The sequence below is a fragment of the Cucurbitaria berberidis genome (genome assembly GCF_010015615.1).
Source record: "Cucurbitaria berberidis CBS 394.84 unplaced genomic scaffold K460scaffold_1, whole genome shotgun sequence".
In the NCBI taxonomy this organism is placed as follows: Eukaryota; Fungi; Ascomycota; class Dothideomycetes; order Pleosporales; family Cucurbitariaceae; genus Cucurbitaria; species Cucurbitaria berberidis.
This window is the reverse complement of record NW_024468935.1, coordinates 4,175,517-4,202,446: the sequence shown is the minus strand read 5'-3', so window position 1 is coordinate 4,202,446 and position 26,930 is coordinate 4,175,517. Positions and strand designations below refer to the sequence as shown.

Genomic DNA, 26,930 nt, shown 5'->3' with positions numbered 1-26,930 from the left:
AGCTAGTATAGCAGGTTTAATATATTATTATTATTATTATTTTACTAAGCTATAATTTTTTTTATTAATTTTTATATATACGCGTAAAACTCCTACCTTCTAATATATAAAAACTATTAATTATAATACTTAAGGGCTCCCTAAAGGCCTAGCTCTAGAATAATAATATTTTTCTAACTTAATACAACTTAAATAACAATTTTGTAACTTTTAATTTTACTATATTATACTTAGAAAGCTTTAAAAGTAATAATTACTACTAAATAGTAAAAAATTTAAACCTGTTTTTTTATAATAAATTTTATAAATTTGCAGCTTTTATTTTATACGTACAAAAAAAATGCATAACTTAATTTAGACTTTTTTTAAAAGTTACCTAAGTTAGCCTGCAGTATATATGCAGTTAAAAATATACTAATATTTTTTATAGTAAAAGTATTAGTAGGCAAAATATAAGTATAAGGATAAAAGCATATAAATAAAAAGCTACTCTATATTAACTATATTAGGGTAAAAACAATATTTTTATATAGGGGCTTAAAATTTTAAATTCTACTTATAACTATATTAAATTTTTATAGTACAGCCTCCTATAGTTCTAGCAAGCTAGTTAAAATAAAGTAAAAAATTATATAATTAAAAATAAAATATAATTAAGTACTACACTAGGCTTTATTTACTTGCAGCTAGAAGAAGGGCGCTTTTTTATATTTTTTTAGGATGTTAGAAACTATATAGCAAAGTGCTAATTAAAAAAATTAAAAGGCTGTTTAAAAATTAAAGCTTTATAAAATAAGCTTTAATAAGATTTTTATAAAAATAAATCTTACTTTTATTTTTTAATTAAAATAAATAACGCACCCTTTAAATACTTTATTAAGTTTACTTAAGATCTCTCTAGCCGCTTTATTTTATTATTTTAAGCTTATTTATATTTTATAAATATGTTATAGGAGCATCTAAATATTTTTATAATAAATTATATATATAAAATAAACTATTTTAATATGCCCTTCTTCTATATTATAAAAATCTTAAATATAAATTAAACTTTTAATATAGCTTTTACGCTCTTCTTAAATAAATAAAAAAAAGTATATAATAATGCTATAACTGCTTTAAGGGATTTCCTAAACTTTATTACACGTACTATAAAAATTTTTATTATTAATAATAAAAAAGCTTTAAAGCGCTGCTTGCGTAAGACTTTTAAAAATATTTCTATTAAAAGCTATTTATAGCACCTTAATACTAACTTTAAAGTTAAAATTAATAAAATTTAAGCTAATAATAAGGCCTTCTATAATTAGAAAAAAAAGTTTAAAAATATTAAAAAAAAATTTTTATACTGCTTTTATAGTATAGTAAACGCCTAAAGTAAAAAGCAGTTTAATACTTTATATATATTTTTTTAGAAGCATTTTAACTACGCGCTAACTTTTTTAGACTATATAAAAAATTATATAATACTTCTAAAATATAAATAGGCAGAGTATATATACTAATATATACTTAGTTTTAGCTAGCAAACAATATTTCTACTTAAAGCTTTATATAGGAGGGTTAAACAAGCTTTTCTTAATTAAACTAAGTACTTTTTAGACATAATAAAAAACTTTTATAAGTATATTTAGGCTTTTAAAAACACTTATTAAGTTGCTGTAAATATAAAAAAAGTTTAGGTATTTAATAATATAAATATTCTAGGCCTTTAAAAACTTTATATTTATATTATTTTGTTTAAATTAGTTTTTTTTACAAACTAGTTTAGGCTTGCAAAAGACTTATCTTATAATCCTAGAAATTATTTAAAGGCTTTTACTATAATATATAACTTTTTTTACAAGTACTAGCTTAGTATATAGCTTTAAAAAAACCTAAACTTTACTTTTAAGCTTATATAAGTAGGTTAATATTAGTACTTCTACCCCCTCTGCGCTGCAAATAACTTGCGCTGCTATAAATTTTTTATTAAAAACTTAGTTAAATTAAAACTTAAAAATTATTTTAAAAGTGCAAGGGGTAGAAGCAGAGTTGCTAAAAATAACCTAAAAGCTATTTTTATACTAAAAAAATATAATTTAATCTATTTAGAGTATATGCAGGCGTTTTAAATACTTTAATTTTTATTATTAAAAACTTTAAAAGCTTAATCTTAGTTCTAATAAGTACTTAGTAATATTCTTAAAAATTAATTAAAAGTCTTTAAGTAGTAACTTATATAGTTTTAATAAAGGGTTTGCCTTGCCCCCCTATTTTTAGTTAAAAAAAAAAAAATTCTAGCTATCTAGGAATTTTAAATGCTACTTAAGAAACTTAAAGTGCCTTAAAGTTTATTTTCCCTTTTAGTATATATTTTTAAAGAGCTATAGCGTCCTCCTAGTATATAGTAAACAAGTTTCTAAGCAGTTAAAATAGTAGTAAAAAAGTTAGTATATATATATATTAATTTTCTTTCTTTTTTCTAGCTTTTCCAGCCTTATCTAAGTAGTTTAGGCTAATTAAAAGCTTTAAAAAAAGCTATTTCTAGCTACTCTAAAGTTTTTATATACACAGCTATATGCTATTATTTTTTATTTTTATTGCAGAGGGCTAGCTAGTTAGGGGTTTAAGCTTAACTTTAATAAAAATTTACTTAAATAAAATTATATTTTTATTATAGCATCTTGTACAACCTCCTTAATATAAAAAAAAGTATATATATATATTCTAAGCTAGTCTGTATACAAAAAAATATATTTTTTTAAAATATTATTAAAAATTAGGGTGCAAAAGTATTAGCAATGTTATTATTAATATTATAAGTTTAATATAAGCAGTACTGTAATTTTACAACTATATAATAAAATAATTCTAAAAAATTTTATAGTACTATTATGTATACTATAAAAACGTACTTGTAGTTTAAAATAAAACAAATTGCTTTTATAATATTAGTATAGCTGCGCAGTTTAGGGCTAGCAGTTTTAATAAAATAGTTAGTAAACTTAAAATATTATAAATTAAGAACAAATTTACCTATTTTTAACTAAATAATATAATTAGTAGTAAAATTAGTCAGGGTCAGTATTAGATTAGGCTGAATATTTGAGGGCTGCACGCGTATAATCCAGAACGACCCCTCTGAATATTGGAAATAACCCCTCCGAATATAGTCCACCTAATTCAAGATGGGTTTTCTGATCTACTGTGTTATCGCGAGTAGACACCTGCCTAATGAGTGACACTAATCGCGAGATCACGGCTCTACCTGCAGACCTACTAGACCAGTGATTCGAAATGCAGATTTTCGTGTCCAAGTGCTCATAGCGTTGTTGGTGGCTTCTGATCGTCGGCGAGAGGATTCCGATCCTTGAAACACGGGCCGTGAGCCTTCCCGAAGAGCTTTGGAGAGATTAGGCTTGAGCACGGTACCTTTTGTGGAAATGCACGCGAATAAACTGCGTACGAGATGAGGAAGCGGCCGCTCTTCGATGCGTGACTGTGAGGCCATGGAAGGTCTGTAAGCAATTAAATCCTGCTTGTGGAATATCACCGTCAGGCAAGTTGGACTCTGCGTTCCGTCGTCAAAACTTGGACAATTGGTGGATGCGGGCGTCAACGAATTATTCCGTCTGATGCCTAGGGGTTGTAACACTTCGTGATCGGTCCCTGTAACCAATTTCCCCAGAAAGTACCTCACACAAAGGCTGGATCCCGTTGAAGGCCGAGAAGGACGATGATTACCAACTCCAGTGTGCCTGGAATCTTTACAAGTAGATTATGGAGCGGCTGGTAAGAGCATTACGCACCTGGCCCTTGCTTCCGAGAGTGAGAGAGTAGTAATTGTCAGCGGCGTCTTGGAACCATCGAAAGACCTACTGGGTGAACTTGCAAAGCATATTTGAGGGAGATCAGAGTAGGAACCAATATAGTGTTAACTATCCGAAGTTCTAGACCTAAAGGTCCTAAACATAGAGGCTAACCGACGTCATGACCTTGGCGTCCTAAGAGACTCGGAAGCTGACATGAAGATGGCGTACTGTTACCTCTCATGGTGGATAGAATAGTTCTGGGTTGAGTACGGGATACTCTTGGTTCCAGATCCGTTCTGACGCTACGTCCAGGGGTTTCTCCAGAGCTCAAATGCATCATCTGATCCTGTCCAGCTTCATCAATTCACCTACTTCTACACGAAGCTCGTGCTCATCCAGATCTTCAGTCCATCGTACTCGATTCTGACGCCAATCGAAAGGATGCGGAATGATATTTTTCTTAGGACCACGGCCAGTTCCACAGTGGACATTTAAATTTTGATAGATCTGCAAGCAGGTACAAATTGTGGTTGTAGCTCAGGGGTAGCATATCGTGTACGACCTTTAGGACCGAGCGCGACATGCGCTCGTCAGGTACAAAGGATGGTAGCCGAGCATATAGAGAGAGAGCTAGGTTCTTTGGGTGTGCTGTATGCGCTTGTGGGTTTCTCAATGAAAAGATCGCTCATTTGACCTGTATCATAGATGGTAGGCCCCGAATAATCGATCAGAGATGTAGTCCAAGCGTATGAGCAAACTGCCGGAGCTAGGCCGTGAGGAGATGGGCCAGTCAGTTTACAGTCAAAATGGGATGTTGATCGAAGTAAGGTTAGGATAGGGGCAATCAGCTAGTTAGGTTAAGGATAATCAAGATGAATAGCATCGTGGGAATACCAACTAAACCTATTATCGAGGCAGCAAAAGGCAATCGGCGTTTGCGTCACTGGATTGATAGATTGGCGATGGGCCGATGACACGAGAGCTGCTTTCTATCACCTTCCCATCACTTGTCATGGCTAGACAAAGTCAGCATGAACGAGCGCGGTGCTTGTTGCTGCGAGCTTCGTTGGCGTGAGAGACAGGCACGTTACGCCCGTATACCAGCACCACTAGAATTGAATGGCTATAGCTCCTTGTGGTAGTGTTTCTATTCAACCTGAGTTTGGGAGGGTCCTCGACTTGGGTATCATTAGTTTGAATAGACGATATTGGAGCTCATTGGGAGGTAGATCTAAGTAGGGCTTGCGGAGAACAGCGCCCACTAACACTAGTGGTTGGCAAAGTGGTACCCGACGAGAACGCCTGAGTCCAACATGGAAAACGCAGAAGCAGGTACGAGTGATAAGATTGTTACACCAACGTGACGTTGCAAAAGGATCGGAAGCTTAGAGAACCTAGCAAGAGCCGTGCAATCAACAAGGACGTCGTCCTATGAGAGATGGCTAGCACGCGTGTTGTGGCTTCGGCTACCAAGACCTCTTCATCGTGCATAGGAAGCTGAGATAGGCGGCTAATATTGGGCGATGCTGTAAAACTTATCAAGTACAAAACGCGTTTGCGCAAGTGCAAGCCAGCACATGGACAGGCCAAAGTCGTCTCCAGAAGTGTGGGCGCGTGTCTGGGTAGGACCGAAGTCCCATTGGAGAGGGCTACTGCATAAGCTAGGGGAAGTAATAGCGCAGTCGGCATGCAGGCCAACGTCATCCGAGGGCGAAAAGAAGAGACATGGAAAGGAGAGCGTGTAGATCGTTGTGCGAAAGCCCTCTTGGCTAGGTGGTCGGACCCGCTGCTTGGGACAAAGAGAAAGTGGATGCACGGAGGGGCTTTTTGGCCGATATGCGGTTGCGGTCAGCAAGGCCACTGCAGGAACCAGGGGAAAGCGGAGGAGAACCACTGGACTGCTGGAGCTGCGTCGTGTTCCTGCAGATAGGTCGAGTTCGAGCCAGATAGGTGGCCTACGTGATTGATCAGTGATGAGGCGTCGTCCCGTATCGACGGTGTTGTTTCGCTCCTTCTGGGCATGGACGAGTGATGAGTCAGTCTACTGGGACGCGCTTTGCCCGTTGCTCACCACCACGGCCTCGTTGGACTCCAAGGACTCCAAGGACCAGGCTCCTATATCCTTGCGAGATGCACTTGGAACTTCTGCTGTTTCTCTACTCGGCAGTGCTCGGCAGATGGCCCTGTCCCAATCGCCCACGAAATCCTCAGTATGCAACCCCAGGAGGACCCTCACCCACGGCTTGCAGCGTGCCGCAGACGGACCAATTTTTTTTTCAACATCCAGCCGACGACAGAAAACGCCGCACAAACGTAAATGACTAGAGGTAGCGCGGGCGAACAGCGCACCATCACAAACGCCTCGTCGACAGGATGCTGTCGGTTGGTGTGCTCGTTCAACGTCCACGCAGCTGTAGCTGACTTCTAGGCTTGACCCCCCCACGCTATTCACTTGTCAAGTACAGCTGGAGGTCAATCCTCGCCGCGAAACCAACCAAACAAACAAGCACACGGTAACGATAAGCGCCTGTCATACGTTTCTTCACCGTCTGCATAGGCGTTGTACAGCGGCTGATGGGTCCATCGCAGCTCCGACCGTGTTACACAGTCACCGCGTGGACTCAGCAGACTGGATTGCAACGTTGATGGCATTTGAGAGCATGGCAGACTCGAGGATATGGCGTCTTGGCCATGCCGCCATATGTGCTGTGCTATATGCAGGCGCATCTCCGTAGGGGGATCCCAAAAATGGCCGGCTACGAAGGTCTAACGGCCCCCGACCGCAATCATTTTAGCCCGCCTGTGAAGACAGTTTGAAACATGTTTGAGAGAGCCATCAGTGTGTTTGAGAACGATTGTCAGGCTGCTCTCAGGCCTCGTGAACAGACAGCTGCGTACGCCTTAGTCGACCCACATAAAGCCCTGTGTAAATTGAGATGAGTGAGGCGGGGTATCGCGTCCATCATTTGGACACGTCCTCTCTTCGGCTGTTTCATCCTCCGCTTGTCTCACGAGCGAAGATCGCCGTGGCTGGAACGGTACTCTATGCCCAAAGGGGGAATGTATCGTCTCCGCCTTGCAAAGCGAGAGAATTGGATGCATCTTTGCCCGGGCAAACAGCGACAGCATGCGACTACATATCACCGAATCTTCCACAGTCTCTTCAACCATGCTCCGACCTACCTTGGACCAACTCAATATTGTAGCTAACCTTGGAAGGTCGAGGCTACGGCCTCACGCAGACCGTTGCAAGGTACCCTGAACCGCACCTGCAGGCATATGCGCCGTGTCCGCCTGAAAAACGCGAACCCGGCACCACTGTCCGGCACTGATAACAAATAGCTGCTGTCGCTACCAAAATTCTTCTCTCCCATCCCCACAGTACTGTCCCGCGTTGTATCGGCCATCACCCCATACATATGTATTGTGCGCTGGAGGACGCCTGAGGTTCACGACCACAGCAGCAAGTGCTAGCCGCGGTCATTCCAAGGCTTCTGCACGTTGGTCGAATCCTTCGCGGTTGCACAACAACATGCCGCCGGCGCGAGTAGATTGAACTTCACGGCCCTGCAAGGCGACGGGTGCTCCTTGCGGTCCCAGCACGTCTGCCGCACCATTTAACCGTTTATTCGCTGCAGCGTCCAATCAGCAGTGACCCTCATGGCCCCGGCAACGTTATATTGCTCCAACCGACCTCTCGGACCGCTTTCTCTGTGCGCTGATGCCTTAGTGGCTTGTAGAACAGTCAGGCTTGGGATCCCTCGTCTTTAGATGCCCTGTTTTCCGCCATCCCCAGCCACTAACAGTTCTCCAGGTGCCGTCTCTCAGCAGCAGAACCCATGTGCCTCTAGCGTGCAGTATACCCTGTCCCTGAATGTGACTAACCTCGGTGGAGCGCACTGAGCACTATCCATCTTTCTCCACAAGCTCTCCGATGCTGGATGCCCGCCATGTACTTACATAGTAAGATCATCCCGACATTTGTTCGTACCTCACCGGCCGCAAAAGCCTCATCTGCCCCAGTGCTCCATCATGGAGTAAACAACCGAGGAGCCCAATGAACCTTGAAGCTTACTTGTCTTCCCTCGTCGAGGCTTCACATCAACAACACACTACTGCTACTACTGCACATCGTTCCTCCTGGGATCACGTCAACAATTCGTCCCACCTCACCTCAATTCCGACAACCAGCCGGCGTAGACTTGTCCCCTTCAACTCCAGTACACCCTCGTCTTATTGCCTCAGAGACAGGTGATCCCTTGCCATCAGCTGTCGCCCTGCGGTGTTGTGGTCTGTGACTAGACCCGCGTTGCTCCCTGCCAATAAGCCAATCATCTTACCAGGTACGCATATATCACCCCCAACTTTATTCTGCGTCTCATCTACACCATTATCGTCCTATTTTTTTTCTCACGTTCATATACTATGGCTTAGCCCGTGTTCTATCATCTTGCCTTGTTTAACCCTGCTCCGTCCTCTTCCCAGGTCTCGGGCCTATAACTCGAAAGTTGTCTGCATGGACCACTGACACGTTCATCAGGCATTTACCCTGGGCTTTCTATCTTATAACAGCCGAGCTCGCGTGTGCGAACACGTTCCTGCAGAGTATCCCGTGTAACTCGCCCCTTAACTGCTCCATGGTTGTAGGCTTTACACATCTGCCGACCAGTTGCGGGGTCTCGCCCGCGCCATTACAGCATTGACCGACTCCTACTGCTTGTATCTAGGCCGTTCCTCCCAGATTTCTTCCTAATTACCAAGCGATGTTTTCGTTTCATAAGAGTGATGCTCTGCCACGATCCCGACAATCGTCTATAGACTCCCTGGCCCTTGGACCCTCGACCTCTGATGCAGAACCCGACCTTTGGGTGTCTCAAGGCTCCGGTCTTTCTTCTCATGGAGGAATGCACTCGCCGGAACAACGACAGAGAGCTTATTCGACTAGGCGGAGTTCCGTCTTTAACCTGCGGTCAAGAAGCAACACAGCCACCTCCATGACACCCTCGTTGTTATCGTTGTCTCATCCTGACATGGCTGAAAATGAAGCCTCCTTGCATGAACCACCTTCCAGGAGCCATTTTGAATCATCAGGGCCTGGGGCAAGAAGGTCGTTGTTCCGCGGGAAGAAGGGAAAGCGATCAAGCGAGACAGTCACGTCCAGTATAGATGCTACCGACTATAAGGAGACGGATGCGTCAGAGAAGCGGACATCAGTCTTACGGAAGGGTAGAAGACAACACAATCAGCCTGAAGGCTCTTGTAAGTGGTTTCCTTCAGCTCTTGTTTCCTCGCGCTCATTAGTACCTGCAGTCCGAAACCTTAAACATCGCATATCCAGCCCCTTCGACTTCCAGCACCTCACGCATACCGATCGACACCAGTTTGCTGCCCTCGAAAAGGCCTCTAGCGATAATCAAGCTGCTAGCTTCTGGGCAGTGAGCGCATCGCAATCTTCTAGCCGAAGCCCCACCGGGATCAAGGCCGATCATCTTCATTTCAGCAATTTCTCATCCGAGGATCTGGCGACATCAGAGGGCCAGTCGATATCTGCTCTAGGATTTGGGTCACCTCCCCGCAGTCCGGAATCGGCTCACGAATGGCAACAGACGGATTGTTCCCCACGGGTTGTAGCCTCGAGACCAACGCTTCGCGTGTCTAGATCTGTAGAGAGTTTCTCCCAGCCGGGTCTCAGTCCCCGGAATCATCATCACTCACAGTCCGGTGTAGGTCCGCCTCGGTTTTCCTCCCTTCCTTCTCTAGTCCCTATACATGACGGTCGGGAAACTTTGGATGATAGGGAAGAACCAATTGTACTAGGGTCCTACCGTTCCAAACGAGAGTCCGGTGTGTGGGATTCATTCGCGCTTGGGGCTACATCACCAGCATCACAATTGCCAGGGTTACAAGAAGAGGAAGAAGCTTCAACATATTTTGGACATGCTCTCTCCACGCCTGATGATTCTGCCATCCTTGCCATGACACCACCGTTCAGTCCCAGCCTTGAGGATGTCGATGAGGAACCAGAAAGATTTGTTAGCCCTCGACCCGCGCCACAACCACCAGTGCGGACACCAACTACACCCAGATCACCCCTCTTTGAGTCCTTCGCCTTCAACAGCCAACGCTCCCCAATGTCTAGAACCCGCGTCCGTGGGAATTCCCATTCTTCGACATCTTCCAACCAAAGAAGTCCGCTCACGCGACCCATGTCACAAATGTCAGAAACCCTAGGGTCGGGCAATCTGACGCGCAGGGGTTCTATTCGAAGACCCTCCGTCAGTCGCCGCAGGTCCAACACATGGCGTGCGATAGAAGAGTCATGGGAAGATGATGTTGATTACATCTATGAGAATGCATTGGAAGCTGATTGCGATTTTGAATGGGATCGTGCATCTGATGACGGGGATTATGACAGCCACCAGCACGACCTTGGGCAGGCAAGTCGCGTCAACTCACATTCTAAGACACAGCTGGATGCGCAGATGCGATCCTTGGTACATGAGGGCGACGCTTTCGCTCCAACGAAACCCACTTCCGTTGACTTTCGCACATCTCTACTCGTTCCTAGCGCTAGGAGCGTCCCAGATTTGGTTCCTACGTCTGCCATGTCTATATCGACCACAGGGACGGGACTACTAACACCCTCTAATCCATTCCATGGGAATGGCTTCACCGTGGACGAAGGGTTCGCGCTGAGCCCCTCGCTTTTGGTTCCTCAAGAATACAAAGACACGCGTGAAGTCACCTATGAGGATCTCCTCGATGAGTACGATGGTTCAGATCGACACTTTCCTATGCTTGACGCAACCCAAAGCACAACCAGCTCTTCCCGCAATAGTCACGTTCGATTCAGTAGACGAAGCTCATATGACAGTAGCTTTATGTCTTCTGCCCAGAGCTCCGGCCTCTGGAGCTCTCCGGTCCGTCGTTCTGCGAGTTCCGCTGGTAGCGTACCAGAGCTTGTGCCCTCTCGCCGCACGCGGAAGGACCTCAGTTTCAGCCTCGTAGTCGAACAGCTGTCCGAACAAGTCGCCTCCCTTCGCCAATATGACGAAGAAGATAAGGATGATGATGACGTTACACCTCCGGGGCGTAATATGCATGGCCGGACATTCTTCGCTTCTGAAGAGGAACCACAGAAGGTCCATGGACCTCAAAGTTCCCTTGAGTGTGAACTTAAGACCTCATTAGAGCTCGCACGATGCGGTTCGCAGCGCATCGATCGTTCTGCAAGCGAAGGTCGGCTAGATACGTTGAAGGACCTTGCTTGTCAAGACTCGCAGCTCTCCAGCCGTGCTCCAGCATATCACCACAAGCAGACGCTATCTGATGGCGCAACAAAATTGCTCAACGCAGCTTCAAACGCTACAGAGGATCGACCTGCAAAGCCGCGCAATCGCGCAGCAAGCCAGCCGATGCTGAGTCTCTTCCCAACACCTCCACGTCAGTCACCAACTCCTAACCGAGTGTAACGCCGTTCCTATCGAAGCCGTTTCCAGAGATCACACTTCTGTGGCACGGCCCTACAACGAATCCTATTGCTCTCCACCCAGTGGTATGGCTGGACCATGCTTCGAATCACGCTGTCAATGACAACCACATTGCGTTCAATGTATATATATTCACGACTCATGAGCGTCTATGACGCTATCTCCATTTTCTTTTTAGTTTTTAGTTATTCGCTATCTTAGATGGAAGATTGAAGGGTCACAGCTGGAGTGCTATCTTTTTCTTCTATTAACCCGTCGAATTTCCTTGTGTTATCTCAAGTTTCCTCTCTCGTCAACTCGTTTCTGAGCGCGTTGCTAAGGCGCATCGCTGTATCATTGCTCGTATTAGATATCGGCGTCTTTTGCAGCGTTTGCGCGTCACCGTCTCCTTTGTCATCGTCGTAGGGAGTCTAGCGGACCGATAATGCGGCGTCGTAGTGGATAAAAGGATCTATTCATTGCCTGGTGTTGAGGACGGAAGCAGGCGAGAAGACGGCGTAGTTCATCATTACTTTTCCGCCATCTTGCATCGGCTCTCGCATTTAGCTAGAGCAATTGCACTACATACTCACACTTGCGTTCTCTCTTCCACAAATGCTCCTCCCCCTGCACTTGCAATCGTGCATGCACAAATCTCTCCGGTGTATCACTTTCGCGCGGAAATCGGACTTAATCAAGCCACAACGCACAGCACAGTTGTCATAAATGCTCAACACTATTGCTTTTCCTATGCCAATCACGCCACACCTGGTCGATCTGACCCTGCCGATCCCTGCGCCAGCGCGTGCATAACGCTTGTGGTGCAGGCTATAACGGGCACGTGCAAAAGAGATCGTCAAAACAAAGCCAAAGCACGCAAAATGCGAATAATAATTATACCACTTTTATACAATCGAAGTCAACAGATCGCGAGCAGTGATGCCAACGCAAGGGGGTGGTCTATTCAACAGGGATCGAGCAAGCGGCTTTTTGCACACCCCAGATACACGAACTCGCATGGACGGACAGGGACAAGCAACCCGGGCCTTCGAGTCGCATTTCCATCAACCAGCGTTTGACGGAGGCGAACGTGTGAAGTAACCGGTCTCTGGAAAGCGACTCCAGATTGAAGGGCCACAGTCCTATGACGCATCGCGGCGTGTGCGTTCATTTATGTCATATGGAGGACGAAGCGTGGATGCACGTTCACATCCATATCAAGCCTACGCAACAACGTTTGGAAAATCCCAAATTGCGGCGTCCGTAGCGCATGCAACAAGCGCAGCGCGTCCCAAGCATATGCGTGTAAAGTTCGCGTCTCGGAGGTAAACATGCGAGCCGCTTTCTCTGTTGGGCCCGGAGTCGAAGGGATCAGCCCTTCGGTTCCAGGAATTGAAATCATGCCACACGCTTACCAAAGCCCCCAATAACTCGGTACCATACTTGCGACTTCTGAGAGTCGTCTTAACTTGACGTTAGCGTGTAGTTCCCGTTCACGATATTTGCCGCTGTGTTGAGACAACTTTCCCCTGCTTCACTATGCGGGATCCGTAATATCCGGTAAGCGCGGGATCTGGGGAAGCGAAAGGAACCATCACCAAACAAGGACTCCAGATTAGCCTTGGAATCTCAAGGATACTGCAAAAGGAAACTCCCCGGCTCCTTATCACTGCTAACCATTGCTATAATCGTCAGTGACCTAACGGAGACTTCCCCGGTCGCGATCGGGCCGTATTGCAACTTCCCACTTCCCGACTTCAGAGCTGAACAGCCGTCTGTAGAAAGATGTGTGACTACATCACATCATGCTTGCCCCGTTACGCACTCCTGCTTTTCTTTTCGGGCCGCACATTGATCTACATCTAACATGGCTGGAGCTAGACAATTTGGCATACTAAAACCAACACCAAACCTCCAGTCACTCTACGCAATCATGGAGCGCAAGGGATCATCCGGGTAAAACCGCACACCAAGAACCGTGCGCTATGCAAGTCAGTTTTGAGGCTGATCAGAAGCGGCACAACTATCATAAATCACACTGTTATAACGTTAGTATATGGATAGATCAGTATCAACGCGGCAGGCGGATGGCCGAGGAGATTATCCGGGCCGTACAGCGATGTTCTAACGTCAACCCCGGTTGTAACTAATGATGCGTTCCAGGGTAGTATAAACGGCGAGCGGATGTATGCGTGTTGACGGATTGGGAAGAGGTGAGTATCAATTTGGGGGGAAGAGACAGGAACTTCTAGCCCTGAGGGCATGGCTTCGTGGAGCCTAAATGGATTTGATCTCCGCTTTGTGCATACGGTAGAATTCTTCTGCAGGTAATCGAAGATGTTCAGCCTCATCAAGAAGCGAGGATGTATGCATGTGGATGGATTAGACATTGTACTCCATCGAGTAAGAATTAACATTCGAGCGGCTTGACTTCACTGAGCCTGAATACGTACATGTCCATTGTTCATGCAGTCAAAAGATCTTTACGCTTCTCGAAAGGCATTCTGCCTATACTAAACGCTTTCTCACCTCGTCTACTAGATCTTCACGATCAACCACCGTCGCCTTGTCAAGGTTCTTTTCAGGCAAAGTGAGAACCTTGACACGTATCCCTCCAGCAGTCTCTGTATCTTCTTCCAGATAGACTGCAACCACCACACAGTCTGCTGCCTCTAATTGTTTCCGTGGCTTCTGAGAAGCATTCGGGTTAAAGTCGACGCTAATATATGCCTGTCGCAATTCCCGGGCAATAGCCATGCGCTCCTCAACAAGCGAACTGCTGTCGGATGCTATGATCCACGTGTCGATCTTGGGTTTCGGATCCTCAACTCTGTTTTGACGAGCGTTGAGGATGGTCAAGATGCGGTCGACCCCAAAAGAGATGCCCACGCAAGGTATATCGCGCCTGCTGAACATGCCGACGAGTGTGTCGTACCGGCCGCCTGCTGCGATGCTACCCACTTGTAGCGCAGCACCGTTTACCGTGGAGAATGATTCCGGGATGACTTCGTAGATCAACCCAGTGTAATAGTCCAACCCTCGGGCAAGTGACAGATCGAATTTGACATACGTCGCGATGTCATATGCGCTGAGATATTGCGAGAGAAGCTCCATCTCCTGTACGCCTTTCTTGACATCTTCGTTCGCCATTAGCACCTCATCGCTCTTGATGAACGAAAGGGTACTTTCAATATCGCTCGCGTTGCTGATGTCACTGGATAAGAGATAGCTACCAAGCTTATCTACCACCTCCGCAGCCAAGCCCTTCTGTAACATCTCTTTCTTGACCTCCTCCCAGGGTGATTTGTCCAACTTGTCGACCGCTGAACTGATCGAGCGTAGCTGGTCCTGGGGCACCCCCACGGCGGCAAACATACCGTCCAATATGCATCGGTGGTTCAACTTGATGGTGACGTTGATTCGAAGGGCTTCAAACACTTCGACAATGACTGAAAGGACCTCACTGTCCGGGACCATGAGATCGAACGTCCCGGCGTAGTCAAAGTCACACTGGTAGAACTCTCGGAGACGCCCGCGCGCAATCGCCTGACCTTCGTCAGTAATGTCTTTCTCATTGGGAAGTCAACTAAGCGTTGTATTTGAGGACACTCGGATGGCTCAACATGACGAATGTTGCAGTGTCAAGTAAACGTCCACGGGTTTCGGTCCTTCCATCTTAAGATTTGAGATGTCTGACGTCATCCATGAAGCAATATGAGTTTCCGCGTACTTATGGACGCAATATAGAAACTACTTACAGGTTGGTCACGTCGATAAACCTTGCCAATCTGGTACCGCTTGATTTGCCGGACATTGCTCATAGCTAGCCATCGAGCGAAGGGAACAGTAAGGTCGTATCGTAAGGCACACACTATATAATCGTCAGCTACGCAGAGAGGGGAAACACGTAGGCTACAAATCGAAAAGTCCAAACACAGGGCGCTTACACTCTCCGCCTTGATCTTGCAGATCGTAGATCAGTTTTGCGTCTTCGCCATACTTATCGGTCAGGATGCTCTTCAGTTCGAACACAGGTGTGTCAAGTTCAGCACCGCCGTGCAATCTGAAGATGCTCCGAATTTTGTCGAATACATGCTCACGTAGCGTGATGTCTTCTCCCGCCCAATCCCGAGTCCCCTTTGGCGTTTTCATCTGCATAGGTGACATGACTCGAGGCTATCTTTCAGAATGTAACGCTATTCGAATCCTTCGGAGCCTCGTGCGACCAGTACTAATTAAAGTTGCCTGCTTGTCTTCAGCACATTGTGTGCTTCTCAAAGCGGAATTAGGAACACACCGAGCAGTTGCAGTTGTATTTGTGAGGATAGCAGATGGTAGTCAGAAGCATGTAAGCATCAAAGTATGATGGTGCGGGCAGGATTTGTGACTCAAGCAAGGCCGACGCCACAAAGTTCAAGCGAGGAACCGTCTCAATGACCGCATTGCTGCTCACCTCAGATACTCTACAGTACGCGAACATAATCATCGAATCTTCCTTGCGCAACTGCCCCACCTGTACTTGCCGAGCACCTGGTAGCGACACGGCAAGCATGTCTGCGCTCATTGTATCTCGTATCGCAAGGAAACTGGGTATCGCTGAACTAATTCAGTAAAGAAGTAAATGTGGAGTTTTATGTAGATATTTGTAGTAGAAACGGTATGCGGTTAACCGCCCCTCCAGTTTCTTCGCTGCGAGATCCGACAAGCATCTTTGCGGACACCATCGTGACCAATCTACACACGACGGATGTAGCGGAACCTAGTGCATCATAATCGCACGTCTTATTTGTCTCAATTGAACAGTATTTATGTACAGAATTAAGGGAAATGGAGTGGAGTTTGATAGCCGCTGGCAGCCAATGGCATCGCATCGCAACTTTCTTTGAGCATTACGTCATCCGTCGCCGTCACGCTTCACAGCTGCCATTTCATCTTGCTCTATGCATCCTCGGCCACTCTGTCATCCTTTTCTTGTGATACTTGTTTTGGATCATCGCAAATCTCCATTCCTCTACACATCATTCCTCCACATACCCTTCAACGTCCACGAGAAACCCTAGTTCACCATCTTCTTCCTAGTTGCTCTAATTTATCGGGCGCTGAGCACAGAGATACCCAACTTGGCTGCACATCATGGTCTTCCATCTCCGGCGCTTCACCTCGCGGCGGGTTCTGCTCTTCATATCAGCTGGCTTCCTCTTCTTCGTTTTCATATTTAGCTTAACACCAATCACAGCGCCACTTCCGCCATATACCGGACCTCATGAGGTCGGAATTCTAGATGTTGAAACCGAAGTTCAGAATCAAGTCATCCATGACGCGATATTGAAGGACACAGGGGGGAAACCCTTCGAGTTATCTACCCTTGCTATCACATTATACTATCCTTCCTCATTATCCGCGGCTCCGCCAAGCTCACGACCGTGGGCTCGTCCATGGCTCCCACAACCCGTCTCACTGATCGGAGAGGGATATGCTCGGCTTGCAGGTGTCTCATATTTGAGTTCCGTATTCACCTTCGCCCTTTGGCTCCTTGGTTCGAGTACCGTGATACCAGGTGTCGTTGACGCGCCCATCCTTTCAGGTGCCGAGAAGGTCCTGGTAGACGAAAGCGGCGGCGCTGCTGGGTTTAACAAGATCCTGAGCGCAGCTGAGCAAGAACATCAAGAGCTGAAAAGAGATGCAGACTTTGGAACTCTACCATGCGTTGTTTTCACCCATGGCATGGCTGGAATGAGCCAGAGTTATTCGCACTATCTCGGGAGTATTGCAAGTCATGGGTACGTGGTTGCTGCGGTTGAGCACAGAGATGGAAGCGGACCAGGCACTATTATTCATCATCCTAATGGAACGGAAAAGGAAGTCTGGCACCTGAAACTGAAAGATCTTGAGTCCAACCCGCCGATGACCGACCTCGACCTCAAAGCTGCCCAACTCGCTTTCCGCCAAATTGAGATTCAGGAAACAATCAAGTTGTTTGCACAGCTCAACGCTGGTGACCCGCCATTTGTCAATCTTAAGCCCGACTCACCCCGCGAATCCCTCCCTGGATTTAACCACCGCCTCAATCTTTCCTCTGTCACAGTCGCGGGCCACTCCTATGGCGCAACTGGCGTTCTGCAGGCTCTCAAAGCTGCTGGAACCAAGGAGATGCCAATCAACGGTGGCATTGCACTAGATCCAGGCAAGGGCTCTGGACCGTTAAACAAGGACATTGATGTCCCGATTATGGTTATGCAAAGCGGGGAGTGGACAGAGCAACAGACCGAGTTTTACGGACAGGGGTGGCATTTTGACGTCGTAAGAAAGATTGTGGAGAGCGTGAAGGAAGGATGGTTCACAACATTGAGTATGTACTCTCTACTGACTTTATGATTACTGAGCATACTGACCCCGCATAGCTGGCACTGCCCACCCTTCATGCACCGACGCGCCCCTGATTGTTCCCTGGATCATGAAACTAGTTACTGGAACCACGCTGGACTCGAGAGTTGCTCTACGGGAGTACATTGATACTTCAGTTCGATTTCTAGAGTATCTGCAGACCGGAGAGAAGAAGGGTGTCTTAGGGAGCGATGTGACGAGTGCCTCGGGACCACTTGGAGACGAAGAGAAGCGTACGAAGGTAAAGGGTTTCTATGGTGCTGATTGGGAGGTTCATGCGGTGCCTCAGTAGGGATCAATCCGCAAAGAAACTAAACTAGAAAGCGGTAATACTTAATAAGACACTTAAGATGGCAGATTACACATGAATCTGTCTGAATAGCTCTAATAGCCTTTGTGATGCAGTTGCTCTAAAGACTAACTGTGGGGTGCGATTGGCCTCGTTATGACTGGGCACACTGTGCACACTGTGTACGCAGCAGGGACGACAACGACCAGCATACCTACGAAAAGTACACTTGGCTTAGTGTTTAACTGTATAAAAGTTAAAGCTAATATACAACAGAAGGAATAAAGAATAAGGAATAAAGCAATGTCCGACCCTAGTCGATAGTAGCACAGCCTGAGAAGGAATCGGCGCTGTTCCTCAGCCTGACGCATAAACTGCGCTTATAGGCTTCTCAATAACCAATGGAGCGCCCCTTTTCATTGTGGGGGCAGTGCATATCGTACCAGCACCGCTGAGCACAGCCTACCCCAAGTTTGACGGAATTATATTATGAATTAACCTGATTCTGCTCTCTCCCCAAAATTTCATCAAGCACAGCTTCCCACTCTTTGAGAGTATGGGCGCTCAAATATCAAACGAGGTCACTGAATATGACCCAAAATCAATCGCTGAGCCACAAGAGACACCGTATTTCTCGCCATCGACCTATTGCAGCCGCTTGGACAGTGTAAACTCGGTGTATATGGACAGTCCTTATACGGGTCAAAAGACAATTAGCGAATACCCCAAGAACCCATCGTTTGCGTATGACGAACAGGAGGAGGAAGTTTACGATGTCGCCGCCGAAGTGACAAAAGCAAAACGTCTATTTCCTGTCGCACCTCCGCCTCCACCGCCTCCACCACAAAATTATTTTTCGGACTCGATCTCTCACGTCGCCGAGGGACATGAAGACGACTATCCATCTTCGGATATCACACATGACAGTGGGTTGGTGCAACACTTGGGCTCATGGACGGCAAGTCATGTAGAACGAGGGCCTGTCAGCACAATTGCAGACGGGATGTGTTCTTCTAGACTGGCTTCAACATCATCTGACTACGTAGTGCAGCCGAAGAAGCCTTTAGGGCATGTTTGGTTCTGTTGTAATTGCGGGGACGGTCCTTACTCTGAAGACATTTCGCTTAGTTGTGTAATGTGTGAACACAAGAGATGTGAGATTTTGGATATGAACTAGAACAAGGAGCGTAGTAGAATCCATTAATCTAGAATCCTCGAACTCTGGTAATCGCTTATGGTGTAAAAAGCCTCACAACAATATGAGGAATGTTAGTCTCCTTTGCTCCAGACCATAAACCGTTGAGGGCCCTTCGGTGTTATTTCCGATCATGCAAGTCGAGACGGTGCACAGCATCTTCACCGGTCAGCCATAGAAGGCTGAGTCGCACTCCTTATCACTAGGCTCAGCTGCCTCGCCAAAACTCGTCTCTTCTCACCCACTCAACACCAACGTCGGGGCAATCCATCTACCCATTTCCATTATAACATCAATATGTCATATACTCTACAACCTCATCTCTTGGATAGCTCTCGAGACGGCTATAACACCAAAGCCGACGCTCGAGACCCGGTTCTTGCTCCACCGCAGTTCTAATCCGTAACCAGTATTCGAAGGATGTAGGCCGCTTCACTTCCGCTTACTGAACTGTTTCTAATATTAGAAAAGCGATAGTGGGCCGTGACCAGACACATCTTTTGACTTTAGGCATCTGCTTTGCTAGGAAAAACCATTGTAGGATATCTTTTTTGGTTAAAGAGATAGCCACTATGCACGCTGCGTGAGTAAACTTAAATGGGGTTTGCATCAGGGCTTTCTCTTCGAATTGAGCATTGTATCAAGGTCAGGGTTGCTTAGGGTCTCAAGTATTTTCCAATCGAGATGATTCTAGTCAGTAGGTAGCATGATAACAAGAACAAACAGGTTTTTTTTTACCAATGATATGTTGAGGGTGGGGCGTATCATTGCTTGATTTGTCCTTGGGTCTTTTCGCCGTGTATCCGAACCTAGAGAATGCACCGTTGGAACTACGCAATGAACTCGATCATGCAAGCCTCCACACAAGCGCACCCAATGTTCCCCGCCTTCCTCAAGCTTTCTATATCATCTGCCCTCCGCCCTCCAGTCCACAACCCTCTTTTCCTTCACTTTACACAGGCTTCATCCTCGTGACTCCCATAGAAAACCCCGTCTTTCGTTCCAAACCCTGAAACACTGACGCTTCGCATCCTGATCGTTGATTCCGTATACTTTAACATTGTATCGCTGCCCCGCATTCCGGGTCCATTTCCTCTATCATGGGTTATGCACAGGATCACTACCGAACGCGGATGGCTTGGACTAGTGGTATCCTTCGATCGGATATTCCTCGCGCGGGGGATGTTAGCAAGCTGAAGCCCCTGGCCACCTCGACCCCAGCCTCACCAGCGACGACGCCGACGTCAGACAACAAGTCGAAGGAATAACTTCTGTCGAGGTGGGTTACTGCTGAGACGGTTGCTTGCTATGGTCGATTCAGGAATAGGGGGAAGCAGCTGATGATCTGCGTAGGTCCGTGGTCGAAACGAGTGTGATGTTGATCGTCGGTTTGTCATTAATATTTGGAGGAAAAGGTGTTTTATGGGATGGTGGAACAATCTTGAAAGGTGTCGTAGCGTGGTTTTTATTACGAAGGGTGGGATGCAGGAGGCTAGTGTTATTCGATCAAGTAGAGATAGGTAACCTTGTTTGTTATATTGATGAATTCGATTTCCTGTTGTTTTGGAAGGCGACATGACGTCTTTGCGCGCATATGTCCACCTGCTATGATATGTTTGTTTCACAAAACACCAAAGTGCATACTGCATAGCTCCTCGACCTTCCACGTAGCCCCCTCGGCCTTGTTACCCTCATGGAGGCCTAACTGTACCTCAGACAGGGCGCTGTATTGTGCTCAGCACGACTAGCTATAGCCCTCAGCCTCTCCTCCGCTTTCTGGCATCTTCCACCTCATGATTTTCCCGCTTCTTTCCCCCTCTGCTGTGATTCTTTACCAGAGACCCGGAGAGGTGTGGAGGTGTTTACAGGTTGAGGTGATGGACTTTTGTGCAAAGTCAAACTTGACGACACTGAGCCGCTCGCTTTACGGGCCTGCATCGATCTGATGTCGGGCGCGGGATTTCCACATGGTGGGATGTGTTGACAATATTCTTCCTTTCAAAGTGTTTCCGCGGCTTGTCTTCAGACGTACTTGACAACCTTGACTCCACTCTTCTTTCCTCTTGACTTTGGCTGCGGCCTCTGCTTCTCCAACCTCTTACAGCTAACATCTGCCTTGACTAGAATGAAGCTCTGGTCAAAAACATGTCCATTCGCATTCCCGCACCTCTCCAATGCAGGAGCAAGTGCAAGTTCCACCCTTCGACCCTTCACAATCCCAGCTCCAAACCTTCCGCCACCACTGTCATTATCGTCTTCATAGACATCTTCCATCTCACTCTCATAAAACCCATAGCCCCAAAACTCATCTTTCTTCCCTCCCGTGAACATGACGAACCGATAGTCCGCCCTCTGCCTCTTCATTTTCAGATCCAGCGCAACAGACGCTGAAACGATAGTGTGCAATTGTTCTTTTCCGACGCGGAGGGATTGTGTAGACCAAGGACGTAGTTTGTGTCGGATGCGGCTGCATAAGCGGGATATGCGTTTGAGAACGGGCGAGGCGTCGAAGGTAGGGCGCCATTTGCCGTCGACTTGCGGGACTAGGAGGTTGACGGTGTTGGAGCGCCAGTGGTGGTATTCTTCGGCTTCAGCTTCGTTTTTAACGGCTGAGAATCATTAGCGAGAAGTAAATATAGGGAGAACGCCGTGAAGGTACCTTTTCGTAAGGTGTCATTGATAGGGCGTAAATTCTTGTCACCAAGTTTGCCCGCCCAGACATATCCGCAGCCCTTTTGCCAATTGCTGAAGATCTTCTGCTGCAACTTTGACCACACGTAAGCTTGTATTAGGAGCGGTCGTTCCTCGGGACTCTTCAGATACGTTTGGAAATTGTCTGTCAAAGTCCCGAATAAGTCCTTCGCCCTATGTAGATGCGGTCGCTTGCTGCTGGTCCTGATCGGTCCGCTAAAGTACTGTTCGCTCCATATCCTGATCTCGTATCGCAAGGCGTGAAGTTCTTCGATCAGCGTCTTCTCTTCCGACTTGTACACGACTGAGTCCCTCGCTGGTATCCCGTGCGGACCCATGCTCTTCCTCTGCAGCTCCTTCCTCAAAGCATCTCGCTCTCTCGTCACCTGGTAGAAGCGCTGCACCAGATCCTCCTGGCTACTGCCTATCCTCACATCCGGTCGCGACGGATTCTTAGGCGGCACGCGTGGGCCGGCATCCACACTTAATCGATTCGGGCTAGGCGCAGTAGAGTTGGACTCTTCCGAGGATGTCTCAGCCGGCGTGCGCGTAATCTTGAGTGGTCGGATATAGAGCGTCTTTGGTTTGCTCCGCGGTAGCAGTACCTCCTCGTCCGACCACTCATCTCCCACATCAACAAAGGGGTTGTTCTCCATATACGGCGAGTCGATAGTCGAAGCGGAGGACGGTTCACGGTCAATGACATCGGCCGAGGGGCATGTCAGCTTGAGAGACTTGAGGGTGGAGTCGCGAACGTCTGTCGACACGGCTCAGTCAGCGAGCTAGTCGTGGATAGTTTCGGGGGACGGCGCACCTGGGGATAGAGTGGCCATGGCAACAAGCTACGGGCATGCTGTGGGGATCTAAATAGCGTCCCCGAAGTAACGTTTTGGCGGTGAGGACGCCCTAATGCTGGTATCCGTTTCCGATCTCTCACAGACGGCAGTCTGAGCTCAGATCAGCTATCACCTGCTGGTCACAGCGGGACCGGCAAACCTGGAACAGCTGCGAAAAATTGTAATAATTGTAAATCGTGAGTATGCTGGCAGAGGACCCGCCAGCCTTTGAGCCGTGGCATTGCGAAAAGCAAGCTCGCTGCTCCTCATTCATCCAGCCTCACTGCACGGAAGAAGAGGCCTGGGCGGCTCCGTCGACCACTCAGATCAGCAAACAGCGGGACGAGATGCCACTCACGCCAGTGACGTGTGACGATGCATGCATGGTTGGGCTGCATGAGTCGGCGGGCTGCATGTTTCTCCGAGCCGGGTTGGGTTAGATCTTCGGGTGTTGGCCTTGTGCACCACTGGAAACACCATTCGAGTCAATGCATATACACGACGTTTCTCGTTGAGCGTTTGTTTTGCTATCACAGAATCCGATAGGCACCAGTTGCTTTGGCCGAAGCTGCTGCTATATATGGACGTAGGTGGAGCCATGGTCTAGAACCGTGTCGCGCAGTGCATCCCAACCAAAAGAATTACGCAACGGCCGCATATACGGCCTTGGTAAACGCTACGCTACAATCCATGGTTGCGTATAGCAGTCTGAAACGAGTGTGGAGGAGTGTTTGTGTTTCGAAACAATCAATCATCATTTTTGCCGGCGTGTTTTAACAACCCCACTCAGCTCTTGCCAACTCAGCAGCCCCTCGTACATTACACCCAAATCTGTCTTCTGCAATACGAGGCCCCCCTTTCTGCCGCTTTGAACACCTCAAACATTCATGCTACCAATTGTTAGCTTTGACTCCGTATGGACAAGGACAACTTACTTGAGGCGGATTGTCTTCGGCTCGAGGTAATTCATTAAGCCAAGACGACCACCTTCCCGCCCAATGCCACTCTGCTTCGCTCCCCCAAACGGCACGTCAACGCTCACCTGCTGGGCTGCGTTGATGTTTACATTGCCAGCGTCAAGCTGCTTCGCAATGCGCAGGGCGCGCGGTATAGAGGCCGTGAAGATGCACGAAGACAAGCCGAAACTAGTATCGTTCGCCAGCTCAATGGCCTCCTCATCCGTCTTGAACGTCCTGATTGTGATGACGGGTCCGAAAATCTCCTCACGGTAGATGGAAGCATCGTCCTTGGGATTAAGAAAAATCGTCGGCTCAATATAAAACCCACTCTCCCCTTTCCTCGTACCACCAGTTACAAGCTCTGCCTCGCCCTTGCCAATTTCCAAAAATTCCATCACGCGCTCAAACTGCTTCCCATCAGCTAATGGGCCTAGGAACGTCGTCGCCTCCTCGGGCGCGCCAGTGGCGTGGCTGAACTGCTCGAAGCGCACTTTTAGCTGCTTGACGAATTCATCCGCAATGTCTTCATGCACAAAGGTGCGGGAGGCGGCGGTGCAGGCTTGACCGCTGTTGATGAGGAAGAATTGGCTGTGGTGCACAAGCGCGTTTTCCATGTTTGCATCGGAAAATATGAGCGAAGGCGATTTGCCGCCGAGTTCGAGTGTTACGCGTTTGAGGTTGCTGTGTCATTGTGAGCTACGGATCCTTCTGTCGCTCCAATTTGGAGCTGAGAGAGCGGCCGGTGGTAGGAGAGACATACCTCTTAGCGGCCAGTTCCTGGACCTTTTTCCCAGCAAACACAGAACCAGTAAAGGAAATCTTGTTGATATCCATATGGCTGGCCAATGCAGCACCGACCTTACCATCGCCAGTGATGATGTTGACAACACCAGGGGGGAATCCAGCCTCTTTGATGAGCTCTCCAAGCTGCAGCACACCAATTGGACTCTTCTCAGAGCCTTTGTGAATAAAGGTACACCCAGCAGCTAGAGCAGCAGCGACTTTGTAGCCGAAGAAGAGCCCTGTGCCGTTCCAAGCCCCAATGCCAGCGCATACCCCAACGGGATCGTATTGAACAATCTTGAAGCTATCAGCGCTTGCTCACTCCTAAAGCCCCTTTGAAAGCTGAAATTAGATGAAAGCATACCTTGTAAAATCCGTCCTCTTCCGGCCACTGCTCCCCGGGCAGCTTATTCGTCCAGCCTGCATAGTATCTAAATGTTTGGCTCACCAACTTATACAACCACTGCGCAATGGCAGTCGGTTGGCCCATACTCTTACTCTCCCAGCGCCCCAGTTCCGGAGCATGCTTATCGATCAAGTCTGCAAGCCTGTTCATGGCATCGCTACGTTGCTGGGCCGTCCATTTTGACCATTCGCCTTTGAAGGCTGCACGCGCGGCGGCGACAGCAGTATCAACGTCGGCTGCAGAGGCGACCTGAACCCCGTCTAAGACGAGAGATTCGTCGTGGGGAGAAGTGATGGTGAGCGTTTCGTTGGAGGTGGCATCGACGTACTGGGGGTGTCAGTAGGATATACTTAGTTTAGTATAGAGAGAGCATATGTATGGGATACCTCATTGTTGATGAACAATTGTTTGTAGACCATGATTGCTATTAACTGCTACTGGGGGATTCAGTAAATCAATAGAAGGGATGAGAAAGCAGTGACCTGCTATATTTCGTCAGATCCAGTCTCACCTTATATACCATACAAGTGGGGCAGCCAAGGCTTACTTCCATCTCGAATCTCACCACTGATGACCTGGATGATACCCCCGGAAGAACGGATAATTGTCATGATACGCCTCGTTCTGTGGTGAGTGGCCCGAATCCGCGTCTCCACATGCAACCAATATGCTATTGGCGTGGTCGTTAAAATAAGAGTGGGACGTTGCATGCAAATATATAGTCTATCTTTAGACTCTTCAGTACAATTCACTACTCAGAAATCAATCAACAACGAGCATGCGTAGAAACGATGACATACTTCGCCTTATTCGTAGCGTTACAACGTGCAACTTACGAGCACGCTGCGAGCCCGATGATAATCCTGCAGACCCTACCACCGCCTCAACCACCCAACATTATCTGCCCCGTATGCAAAAATATACGAGTTGAGAATCCGAACTGGTCTCATCATAACAGCCTGCAGCATACATCCAACCACCCCCCTGCTCGTCCATACGACCTCGAACCCATACGCCGTCGCGAACGGCCGATAAACAGCTCCAGCGTTAGGTTGAAAGTTCGGATTCAGCCACGCTTGAAGCAAAGACGTGAACCGCCACACGCCAACATGCCACAGCACGCAAACTGTTACGTCCAGTGCAACAGCGCGCCAGAAGACGGCAGCGGGTGGTTCTCGACCGTCGCTCAGATGAGTTTGCCAACAGATGGGAGAGTTGGGATGGTAGCTGGCGATCATTTTGGCGGGCGGGGGTATCAAGACGTCTGGGTATGGCATGGGATTCTTGGTCCGGGATATGTATTCTATTTGTGAGAGAAGGAGAAATGAAAGGCAAAAGTGGGTGACGGCTAGATGGGCGCTTGCCATCGTGTCTGGATCCGCGACGATGTAGATTTGGATGAGATGGGCTACGTCTCCGAGCGAGAGTAGAGCTGCAGAGAGCAGGACGCAGTATTGAAGCGATCGTTGGCGTTGGCGTTGAAAGAAGTTGTGAGCTATGTAGCCAACCACAAGAGGCAAGCCGCTTGATGCTGAGATTGGCTTTGAAGCAAGAGTTGAGACGATGTGGTAGCAGGCGACGGCGGATGCTGAAATAAGTATGTATGCGAGGTAGCGCTTTTTACTCATGCACCGGAGGTCTGACGAGTAGAACGCTGCTGCGGACATTGTGGCGGTGTCTCTTCGAATGCCTGTAAGCTGTGATTACTGTCTGGAGACAGAAATGGATCGTGAGATATTCAACCCCTAACATATTTGGTACTTTAGCGTTCCGAAGGTTCCGAGGAGAGCATAGGATAGGATCTCGACCAAAAGGCGCATTCGTAATGGCCGACAACTGATTGGCACTGGAGCAGAAAGACGTTTGGTTGATGGAAGCCGAAAACGTAATCTTGGTTCTTCGATGACCATGAAGTAATCATTACGATGACAAAAATGGGTTCGAATTGAGTCGTTTCCTTAACAAGCCTGCCCTGTTTACCATACTGTCTGTGGTACGGGCTGTAAATGTATGGTTCGTGTTGAGTGGTGAAGATAAAGAGCAGGACCAGCTGACACATAAAGTTTTGGGCCATAGCCTGGAAGTCTGGACGGATGTATCGGCAGAGAACAACGCAGATTGTGT

General features: G+C 47.4%; 8 protein-coding genes across 8 annotated transcripts; 4 read left to right on the top strand and 4 right to left on the bottom strand.

The window, feature by feature from the left end:
* The first annotated feature begins 5,632 nt into the window (after nucleotides 1-5,632).
* K460DRAFT_29049 (uncharacterized protein) lies at nucleotides 5,633-6,190 on the top strand. The gene has a single exon (XM_040929203.1). The coding sequence runs from the start codon at nucleotides 5,768-5,770 to the stop codon at nucleotides 6,113-6,115; it is 348 nt and encodes a 115-aa protein (XP_040793726.1). The 5' UTR covers nucleotides 5,633-5,767; the 3' UTR covers nucleotides 6,116-6,190.
* A 2,212-nt stretch (nucleotides 6,191-8,402) lies between these two features.
* Nucleotides 8,403-11,555, top strand: K460DRAFT_29036 (uncharacterized protein). Its single transcript, XM_040929196.1, has 2 exons — nucleotides 8,403-9,053; nucleotides 9,105-11,555. The coding sequence occupies exons 1-2, from the start codon at nucleotides 8,558-8,560 to the stop codon at nucleotides 11,264-11,266; spliced, it is 2,658 nt and encodes an 885-aa protein (XP_040793725.1). The 5' UTR covers nucleotides 8,403-8,557; the 3' UTR covers nucleotides 11,267-11,555.
* A 2,077-nt stretch (nucleotides 11,556-13,632) lies between these two features.
* K460DRAFT_328874 (histidyl-tRNA synthetase) lies at nucleotides 13,633-15,646 on the bottom strand. The gene is made up of 4 exons (XM_040930720.1): nucleotides 15,561-15,646; nucleotides 15,211-15,508; nucleotides 15,022-15,134; nucleotides 13,633-14,809 (listed from the first exon to the last, which is right to left on the bottom strand). The coding sequence occupies exons 2-4, from the start codon at nucleotides 15,428-15,430 to the stop codon at nucleotides 13,772-13,774; spliced, it is 1,371 nt and encodes a 456-aa protein (XP_040793724.1). The 5' UTR covers nucleotides 15,431-15,508; nucleotides 15,561-15,646; the 3' UTR covers nucleotides 13,633-13,771.
* A 565-nt stretch (nucleotides 15,647-16,211) lies between these two features.
* On the top strand, nucleotides 16,212-18,011 carry K460DRAFT_328870 (uncharacterized protein). The gene is made up of 2 exons (XM_040930719.1): nucleotides 16,212-17,612; nucleotides 17,665-18,011. The coding sequence occupies exons 1-2, from the start codon at nucleotides 16,397-16,399 to the stop codon at nucleotides 17,937-17,939; spliced, it is 1,491 nt and encodes a 496-aa protein (XP_040793723.1). The 5' UTR covers nucleotides 16,212-16,396; the 3' UTR covers nucleotides 17,940-18,011.
* Nucleotides 18,012-18,492: 481 nt separating this feature from the next.
* On the top strand, nucleotides 18,493-19,153 carry K460DRAFT_423738 (uncharacterized protein; the record flags this gene model as incomplete). The annotated part of the gene is made up of 1 exon (XM_040938207.1): nucleotides 18,493-19,153. The coding sequence occupies one exon, from the start codon at nucleotides 18,493-18,495 to the stop codon at nucleotides 19,111-19,113; it is 621 nt and encodes a 206-aa protein (XP_040793722.1). The 3' UTR covers nucleotides 19,114-19,153.
* A 2,000-nt stretch (nucleotides 19,154-21,153) lies between these two features.
* Nucleotides 21,154-22,655, bottom strand: K460DRAFT_351121 (uncharacterized protein; the record flags this gene model as incomplete). The annotated part of the gene is made up of 3 exons (XM_040931556.1): nucleotides 21,154-21,740; nucleotides 21,791-22,579; nucleotides 22,637-22,655. The coding sequence occupies 3 exons, from the start codon at nucleotides 22,653-22,655 to the stop codon at nucleotides 21,154-21,156; spliced, it is 1,395 nt and encodes a 464-aa protein (XP_040793721.1).
* Nucleotides 22,656-23,205: 550 nt separating this feature from the next.
* Nucleotides 23,206-25,691, bottom strand: K460DRAFT_361922 (aldehyde dehydrogenase). Its single transcript, XM_040932545.1, has 6 exons — nucleotides 25,607-25,691; nucleotides 25,318-25,542; nucleotides 25,193-25,243; nucleotides 24,765-25,133; nucleotides 24,378-24,697; nucleotides 23,206-24,298 (listed from the first exon to the last, which is right to left on the bottom strand). The coding sequence occupies exons 3-6, from the start codon at nucleotides 25,223-25,225 to the stop codon at nucleotides 23,590-23,592; spliced, it is 1,431 nt and encodes a 476-aa protein (XP_040793720.1). The 5' UTR covers nucleotides 25,226-25,243; nucleotides 25,318-25,542; nucleotides 25,607-25,691; the 3' UTR covers nucleotides 23,206-23,589.
* Nucleotides 25,365-26,599, bottom strand: K460DRAFT_28919 (uncharacterized protein). Its single transcript, XM_040929103.1, has 2 exons — nucleotides 25,607-26,599; nucleotides 25,365-25,533 (listed from the first exon to the last, which is right to left on the bottom strand). Exon 1 carries the CDS (start codon nucleotides 26,471-26,473, stop codon nucleotides 25,679-25,681), a length of 795 nt encoding a protein of 264 aa, XP_040793719.1. The 5' UTR covers nucleotides 26,474-26,599; the 3' UTR covers nucleotides 25,365-25,533; nucleotides 25,607-25,678.
* Between the last annotated feature and the right edge of the window lie 331 nt (nucleotides 26,600-26,930).